Consider the following 9,512-nt stretch of genomic DNA (forward strand, 5'->3'; position numbering starts at 1 on the left):
GGAGGAGGGGGAATGCGGGGTGCTCAGAGGAGGGGGCAGAGTTGGGGCAGGGACTTTGGGGAAGGGGTTGGAATAGGGGCGGGGTTGGGGTGGGGCCGGGGCCCCGTGGAGTGTCCTCTTTTTTAAATGTTTGAATATGGTAACCCTATCTTAGTTTACCAGCTAATGTCACCGAAGATTCCATCCACACTGAGCATGCTCCATCCCCTCACAGTTCTCACGTGTGAGCACATTTCACATGCACCGTCCCACGTGCACAGAGCAACCGAGCATGCTCCATCCTGGGGCTGCAGGGGCTGAGCAAGGTTTTCTTTGCAATTGCCCCTTCCTGCTCCTAGGGCCTGCAGTAATTTGGGCACAGGAGCTGAGAGCAGACGGCCTGTCTCCCCTGTGCAATCAGTCCCATCCTCCCTCACTGGCACCCAAGCAGCAAGAAGGAAAGGGAGGAACTAGCTTGACTTGAATGCTGGGAGGGGGCGGGGGCAGGATTTGGGGAGAGGAAAGTTGGAGGAGCCGTGAGGAGAAGAGGGGCAAGAGCCCAGAGTGGGGCGGAAGCAGAGGGATTCAGGAGACAATGCAGGGCAATAGAGGGAGAGGGGGACAGACGGGGTGGGGGTAGCTGGGTCTGTAACCACTAGGGAACACTCCCTCCAGAGCTTGGAATTGAACCCTAGAGTCCTGAGTCTCTGCAGTCCTCTGCTGCCTGAAAATAGCTGGGAAACCTGCTAGCAAAGTCTCTTTCATCACTCTCTGGTGCTTGCTCTACATAGAGGATAACAGCCAACTACTGCCACCGGTTGCTCTGTGAGCTGGGGTGGTAGAGGTCTGTGCCATGGATCTAAAGGTTAATTTTTAGGTTGAACGGGCAGCCTTCAGTCGAAAATTTCCCAACTTTGAATGCTTTGACTTTACAATCTTAATGTCCCTTTGATGGTTTTTAATGTAATTTGTTATCAGAACCAAATATTCAGAGTCCAACCCCCCCAGCAGTCCAGTTTGCAGGCAGCCTGTGCTCAGGATCGCTGGACCCAATGCTTGCCAGTCATTTGTCATCTGCTTGTAGGTCCCCCGTTGGTGGAATGGCCCAATTGGAGCGTTTTCTGGGAGGTGTGTTGGTACTTTAAGTCTCAGGTCTAGTTTCCAGTAATGCTCGGCTCCTTCCATGGTTAGGAGTGAGGCCAGCAGGGAATGTGAATACACCGAGACCCTGCCCGCCGTCGCTGGCTCCCGGCACTGACTCCATCTCTGCTTTCCTTTTCAGGGAAGATGCTGTTGCTCCAAAGACGCCTTCTTGGAGTAAAAGTTCCGGTTCCGACATTGTCTCCAAAAATGGTACCTTGTCGTCCGTGCACACGACCCGGGACCACAAACTGTACCCGTCCAAGCCCGCTTCAGACACAGCCTCCATCACCACCGCCGCCGGCAGCACAGTGGGCTACAAACCTCCCCATAGCCACCCGAGGAGCAGAACCCTGACGCCCACTCCCAGCTTCTCCAGCCAGAGCCTGCCCCTCTACTTCCCACCGGGAATGAACGGCGGCCATTACCCGAGCACTGTGCCAAGCAACAGGAGCACTCTGCACAGGACAAGTGGGGCACAGCCGCAGGCCCCCCGGCAGGAGCCCACTGTCCCTCAAGGGCTAACCACCTCTACCCTTACCAGAATGGGGGCGGTGCCAGTCATGGTGCCTGCCCAGAGCCAAGCAGGGTCCCTGGTGTAAGCATCCAGCAGCTTGGGTGCCCTCTGTATGCTGGAGAGGCTGGGGAAATGGCCATTAATCCCAAGCAAAGCAGACTGGAAACATAGCGACCAAGCCACCTCCAAGCTCCTGTGCATCAGGGCTGAGCGTGTGAGAGGGAGCCGTGCACACGGCATCACGCACAGGCTGCGGGAGCTTCCCAGGGACAGGCTTCCTCAGATATACACTCTGCCAGCTCCCAGTGTTATCCTTTCAAACGCCTTCCGGCCCTGGCCCACTCCCCCTGAGGGCTAGGAGTCAGCCCGGGTCCCCTCCGTGTGGGGAGGCCGCTGGCCAGCAGACTGTTTATTGAAGGAATGTCGCTGCTCTTGGTGTTGCTAGTTCCCTGCGGTGGACTTCAGCCCCTGCTGCTGCTTGTAGGACAGGGGTTTTCAACCTTTTTTCATGCGGACCCCTAACAAATTTCGGATGGAGGTGCGGGCCCCTTTGGAAGTTCAACCTGTGTTCTGCGGATATAGGTGTTGGAACAATGTGTACAGTGGGGGCGCTGAGAGCCATTGAACCAAACTGTAACCCCCGTGTATGATGGAAACCATGTCAAGCCAGGGGGTGCAGTAGCACCCCTCACCCCCGTAGTTCCAGCACCTATGTCCGCGGACTCCTCCCATAGAAGTCTTAGATTGCAAACTGGCTGAACAGAATTCAACTGTAAACGTTGCCCGTGCTTGGCACGGCATTCGCCACCACGGGAGAAAGGGCCCTGGGCTTGCATGGTAACGACAGCACTTCTGGGGTTTGGCCTGTGGGTGGGGGTTATTCACAGACGTTTGGTTGATCAGAAAAACGGAATGCCTTTTCTGGGATCTGGTTTTCATAGTCACCTTTCGTGATAGTCTGTGGGCCCCCAGGGGGCCGCGGCCCACAGGTTGAAAACCGCTGTTGTCGGAAAAGCCCTGCTGAGATGAGACTGTCTGAACCCATCCCAGGGATTTCAGCGTCAGGTAGAACTGGAACCTGTAAACATAGCGCTGCCCTTCCCTCGGGCTGGCACAGGGCAGGGCTGCAGCTGGGCTGACCCCAGCACAGGCTTGGTTATTTCCAGCCTGAGGGAGCCACCACCACAGGGCTTGAAAGATCCACTTGCTAGTTGGGGGGAGACCGGACTGCTCGGCCAATGGTGTCTGTGGGATTCAAGCTTCTGCTTCCACCTTGTGGCTGGGAGGGGGCCTCCCGCATGCGACCCCACATGGTGCCACTTTGTTGGTGCTTGGAGGGAGTTTACCCGCAGCTGGCGAATGCCATCCACAAGATGGCGGTCGGCCTGCGGCTTGCTTGGAGCAGCAGCCCAGGGGCTGAAGCGACTTGCTGGGGGAGAGGTGACATAGTGGAGAGTCCCCTTGGGCTATGAGGTCGGGGGGAGAGTGCCCCTTCCCTGTCACCAGCCGGTGGAGACGCAGGGCCTTGGCTGGGAGGGCTGTATGGACTCAGGGGCTTTGCCCCCGGGTCTTGCTGTGAAGACCTGCCCTCATTCTGGGTCTGCCCCTGGCTTGTAGCTGCAGCCCTGTGGCTAGTAGGTGTTGGGCTCTGCTTGCCCAGACTGACACTCGTAGACCCTGTTCTGTCTATGCCAAGGGACCCCGCCCCACCCCATCACCCTGCTCTCTGAGTGCTCCAGCTGCCTGTTCCAAGTGTTGGGAGACAGGCCAGAGTCTCCCCTGGGCTCTGTTCTCCTCCACTGGGACTCTCCATGGAGCTGCACTTTGTAAAGATCCCCCAGGCTCCTGCACCCGAGGCCCTGCCCTGCCACGGAGAACAGGGCCTCCGCGGCTTCCCTCCAGGAGATGGTTGTGAGCATGTGCTACTAACCTGCGTGTAACACTCTAGAAATAACCTTATAGCCTAATATCCTAACGACTGATTTCTAAGGACGCCTTCAGCATTTGAATTCATACTGTGCAATTATTACTTTGGTTTATTTAATGGACTCCTTAAATCTTGTGTATTCACTTTATTTTTTTGATAACACATAATTTATTCCTGTAGATACTAACCACTCTTCCAGCCTGGGCTGTACCCCTCTGATCCATCTCATCCTGGCTGTTTCTAGATGTCCATCAGACCCTTCTGTTGGGTGCGATGGGGAGGCACTGAAAGATTATTTTTCTGTACAATTTCAAAATGTAATATTTTTCATAAGTGATCATTAAAAGTGTTTCTGTTTTTGTATTTAAAATAGTGCCGAGCTAGTTGTGATTCTGGGAGGTGGGGCAAGCGGTAAACAGGAAGGGCTCAAGATCTTTGCCACTTCCTCTCCCTAGCTCTTTTTGTAGGTAAACAAAGCTGTATGCAAACTTTGTGCTAGTAGCTGCCACAGAGCAGCATAGACCATGTTAACAACACTGCTCCCCCAGCCAGGTCCAGCGTCTAGTGTAAATGAAATGCAGTCAATCCTCCTTCATCCACAAACCAGCCTTGTATGAACCAAAGAAAGAAAAGTTCAGAGATAAGGGGCTGGCAGGAAAGGAGGAGTAGCTGGAACCAAATTATGGAAGCCACAGAACCTGGAAAGTCTAAGCCAGGGGTGGCCAACCTGAGCCTGAGAAGGAGCCAGAATTTACCCATGTACATAGTAATACATCAGCAGCTCCCCGGTACCTCCCACCCACCAGCAGCCCCGCCGATCAGCGTCACCTCCTCCCTCCCCGCACCTGATCAGCTGTTTTGTGGTATGCAGGAGGCTTTGGGGGGGAAGGGGGGAGGAGTGAGGGCATGACAGGCGAAGGGGTGGAGTGGGGGCAGGGCCTGTGGCAGAGCCAGGGGCTGAGCAGTGAGCACATACACACACACACACACACACGCCGGCACATTGGAAAGTTGGCGCCTGTAGCTCCAGCCCCGGAGTTGGTGCCTATACAAGGAGCCACATATTAACTTCTGAAGAGCTGCATGTGGCTCCGGAGCCACAGGTTGGCCACCCCTCTAAGCCCTAGAAGGACGATGAACTGTTCAGTGTAATACAAGGGGGATAGAACAAGGGTTACATAGGAAAAAGCTCCTATCAGCCACTCAGAGGGAAGGAAAAGCTAATTATCTGCTTGGACCAAACTGAATTGCTCTTCTTAGCCCAAGCCAGGCCTCTGATCCACTATTCTCCTTGAAACTGGCCTAATGGGCTGCGAATTGCTGTACAGAGTCTGAGGGGAAATCTTATCATAGAATATTAGGTAGGAAGAGACCTCAGGAGGTCATCTAGTCCAATCCCCTGCTCAAAGCAGGACCAACACCAACTAAATCATCCCAGCCAGGGCTTTGTCAAGCCGGGTCTTAAAAACCTCCAAGGAAGGAGATTCCACCACCTCCCTAGGTAACGCATTCCAGTGCTTCACCACCCTCCTAGTGAAATAGTGTTTCCTAATATCCAACCTAGACTTCCCCCACTGCAACTTGAGACCATTGCTCCTTGTTCTGTCATCTGCCACCACTGAGAACAGTGGTTCCTATCTATCCAGATGCCCGTATGTCACCAGTGTCTGAGCACCTCACAGCCCCACATGGATTCATTCCCTTAACACTGATACATAGGGCTGCATTATACATGTGGAAAACTAAGGCGCAGGGAGCAGAAGTGAATGGATGATGGTCGTAGAGGGAGTCCATGGCAGGTCTGGGAATTGAACTCTGCTCCTGTGTGCCTAAGTCCAGTGCCTTAGCTGCCAGGCCACTCCCCGGAATGCTGAGTGGGTGACATGCCCAGAACTTCAGAGCTACGTGTGCAAGCATCACTCCCCAAAGAGGAGGAGGTCCCTTGTTTGCAGGGTTATTGTTACAACTCTAGATGAGGGAGAAACTAGAGCTGAGCCAATAATTGATGTGTCGGTTTGGAGCCAGCCCGAGAAAATCCCCTGTGACAGACCCAGACCAGTGGGGTACAGGAGTCTGGTAGAGGGCAAATATACTGGTCACTGGATGAGTAGTTTTCTGTTCCCTGAGTGACCAGAGCAGGGGCTGTACTAGAGTAATCAGGAACCTGCTAGAACCAGTTAAGGCAGGCAGGCTAATTAGGACACCTGGAGCCAATTAAGAAGAAGCTGCTAGAATCAATTAAGCCAGGCTAATCAGGGCACCTGGGTTTTAAAAAGGAGCTCACTTCAGTTTGTGGTGTGAGTGTGAGGAGCTGGGAGCAAGAGGCGCAAGGAGCTGAGAGTGAGAGGGTGTGCTGCTGGAGGACTGAGGCGCACAAGTGTTATCAGACACAAGGAGGAAGGTCCTGTGGTGAGAATAAGGAAGGTGTTTGGAGGAGGCCATGGGGAAGTAGCCCAGGGAGTTGTAGCTGTCATGCAGCTGTTGCAGGAGGCACTATAGACAGCTGCAGTCCACAGGGCCCTGGGCTGGAACCGGGAGTAGAGGGCGGGCCCGGGTTCCCCCCAAACCTCCCAATTGACCTGGACTGTGGGTTCTTCCAGAGGGGAAGGTCTCTGGGCTGTTCCCCAACCCACATGGTGAATCTCTGAGGCAAGAAAATCCGCCAATAAGCGCAGGACCCACCAAGATAGAGGAGGAACTTTGTCACACCCCGAAGAAATGTGCTTTGTGTCAAACCGAAACCTTTCAGTTTTTCTCAAATAAAAAAACAAAAAACCATTTCATTCAACCTGAAATGAGATGGGTTTGGGGTTAGTTTTTGGGAGGTTTTGCCCCCTTTTTTTGTTGTTTAAATATAGCAGCTAAATTTCCAAATGAAACATTTTGAAATGAAAAGTCAAAACCTTTTAATTTTGAAATGGTGCAAACTGGTTGCTTGGTTTGTTTAAAAAGGCAAATCTCCTTTTTTTTTTTTTTTTGGCCAAAACTATTCTCTGAATTCAGGCAGAAATTGTGAACCATTTCAGTGCCCTGAAAAATGCAGCTTTTGGCAAATCTGCTATTCATCAAGAAGCATTTGCCCAACTCTAGTAGTTGCACTTGCCAGCATTGGATAGTCCAACAACTTCCTGTCCACATTGATCTGTCTGACCCTGTGACCTCTCGTTAACCATCATTCATTCTCCATTCCTGGAGCATTCCAGTTACACTCTGATCTGCTCTCTCTACTCCCCACTTGTTTTCTTTCTCTAACCAAACCGCTGGGGATAAACTGGCCAGGAATAAATTGAGGCTGGAAATTAGAGGCAGGTTTCGAACCATCAGAGGAGGGAGATTCTAGAACAGCCTCTCAATAGCAGTGGGGGACAAACCACCTGCCTAGTTTGAAGCTGGAGTTTGATAAGTTCATGAATGGGATGATATGGCAGGGTGGCCTGGATTTGCAGTGGTTGGACTCGATGACCCAGCCCTATGTTCCTCTCCCACTCATTCCAGCCCTGCTTTTTGCTCTGCCCTCTGCCCTGCTGCCTCATCTCTCGGCTTGTTGGCTCTTGGAGGGAGAGACAGGACCTCACCTGTTTGTTAAGCATCAGGACATTTAAACCTCCCCACGCCACGGCTGCGTTTGCTGCCCGTGCAAAACTGCAGAGCTGTGAATTCCCTTTTTGTTTCTAATACTAGCTCTTCAATTGGCTGAGTAAAGCAAAGTCTTGCTCTTGGCTCGGTGGCATTTCTTTTGAACGCCGCATCTGATCAATTCCAAGCAATGATCGAGGCAGCAGTGGCAGAACCCCATGGACTGTGATGAATTCTCCAGGTTTTGGCCAAAAAAAGTCACCTTTTTGACATTGTCTGCAGAAAAGCCCCTCTTGGTCTGCCCAGCCCTACTGGACACAGAGACAGCCAGCTCCTTGTGGTACCACATGACAATCCTTGCTAGTGCTGCCCGTAGCCTCATCTCCAAGGGCTTGGCGGGCATCACTCAGAGTGGCCCCTGAGTGGTCACTGAGCAATGTCCCCATGGCATGGACAGGGAGACAATTCGGGGCTGGTTTTCCAGATGAAGTCAATGGGAGCTGTGGGTACGTAACGTCCCTGACAGTCGGGCCTTGGATAATTGGCCCAAAGCCACATAGGCAGCAGCATTCGAACTCAGGTCTCCTGCCTTCTGCCTGAGCCATAAGGCCCCACCCTCCGGGGGCAGGCAGGGGGAGTACTGGGAACACAGGACATGCTGGCTGTTTTCTCATTCGGGAGCTCTTTGCCAGGTGTGTGGCTGTCTCTGATGGACACGTGGCACTGTCTCTTTCCGAGGCTTCACCTGGCTGGAGTTGACTCGGCTCTTTTTCTCTTTGGAAGTGTCTCACTTGTAACAACCACTGTCAGCTACTCGGAAAGCACTGCTTTCACTGTAATCGGTCATAGTGCTGGGCCTTTTCAATCTTCCTGCAGCACCTACCCAGCTCCTCTAAATGGACTCTCAGCCCATCAGCATAGCATTCACCCATGGTACCAGCCCTCCCAGACTTGCCACCTATGGAAATGCTTCCCAGGAAGCAAAGCAGCACCTGTGCACGCCAGCTTCACTCATACTGGCCTGCCAGAGTTGCAGACGCTCTGGCCGTTGTCCAAGGACAGCCTGTGTGGGATAAGTAGGGAGCTGCAGTGATCACCTCAGTGGAGCTAGGTTCCCCATGCTGCTGGTGGAAGTGGAACCCGTGTCACGGTGGTCCACAGAGAAAGCTGTGCATCTTTACTCATCTAAGTGCCACCTCTCTGGCTTTTGTCACTCATCACCTTCCAATCACACGCCTCCCTGGCCTGCTTCCCTCCAGACTTTAATGTTTATGGAGCACTTATTGCCACGCTCTCAGTGCTTTTCCTGGACACTGGGCTGGACGCTGCCTCCACCTCTCCTACCCGCAGCTGCTGGAAACGCTGATGCAAATTCCCATTCAGCATCTTTGGTTCGGCTTTTGGGCTCAGGCAAAACTCCAACTCCCAGGAGAATTCCTGCTCCCAAACGGATTATAAAGGTACTTCTTCTGTGCAGGAGGAAGCATGGCCATAGGGCCGACACAGAGCTCGGGTTAGTCTCAGTGTCTGACCATGGGCAAGCCACTGCATGTCTCTATGGCTCCACTCCCACCTTTGTTTTAAAAGGGTGGATACCTACTGCACAGGGGTATTTAACCAACGAAGCCAGGCCTGACTGGGAAGTGCTTGGAGAGCCTGAGATGGAAGCACTAGGAATGCAAAGTGGTCCTGGTGGTTGCAGAGAGCTAGTAGTCCCAGAGAGCCACATTCAAGCTCTTGTCCCATGGATGCTGAGGACACCATCGGCCTGGCCCTATGACACACAATCTTGCTTGCCAGCATCAGTGCATCACTGCTTTGTGCCTCACTCCCCCAGCCAACCAGCTGGCTCTGTCTCCCTCTTTGTGGGTGTCCCAGCACCTGGTGCCACTATCCCCTGCCGAGTTCTGAAGCTTCCATGAACTGGGGGATATCTAACAACTCCAGCCCGTTGCTTTGGCTTCCAAAGCTGGTGCCAAGCAATAGAGTCAAGAGTAATTGGGATTCATGACCAAGCCCCTCGCCCTGATAAACACCCTTTGCCTGCAGCATAGGAAGTGTGTCTCTGCATGCTGGCTCTTGTGGTCATGGCATACACTCAGAGAGGGAGAAACAAAACATTGCAACCTTCAAGGAAGAGCAGCTATGTAACACGATTGTATTGCTTAGAATCCAGAACCGTAACACGCAAGCCAAATACAGAGAGAGACGAAGCAGGCTGAACCTTAAGGCAGAGAGGCACAAGTCACCCCATCTTGCTCTTTTGTTGCTGGCCCATTGAGGTCCCAGATCACACAGCTTTCCTCAGAGCCCCCTAGCCTGCAAGCAGGATCAGGAAACCCCTTACATGTTTAAAGTAACAGCTTTTAAGCT

The 9,512-nt window shown here is 52.9% G+C and overlaps 1 protein-coding gene across 1 annotated transcript in view; it reads left to right on the forward strand.

The window, feature by feature from the left end:
- The window catches only part of ESAM (endothelial cell adhesion molecule), an 89,321-nt gene extending 85,398 nt beyond the window's left edge, over nt 1–3,923 (forward strand). Inside the window, exon 7 of the mRNA XM_065417004.1 lies at nt 1,262–3,923. Within this exon, the coding sequence (XP_065273076.1) occupies nt 1,262–1,721 (460 nt within the window). The 3' untranslated portion in view covers nt 1,722–3,923. The remainder of the gene's footprint in view (nt 1–1,261) is intronic.
- Nucleotides 3,924–9,512: the final 5,589 nt, after the last annotated feature.

This window comes from Emys orbicularis, chromosome 15 (assembly GCF_028017835.1).
Source record: "Emys orbicularis isolate rEmyOrb1 chromosome 15, rEmyOrb1.hap1, whole genome shotgun sequence".
Lineage (NCBI taxonomy): Eukaryota > Metazoa > Chordata > Testudines > Emydidae > Emys > Emys orbicularis.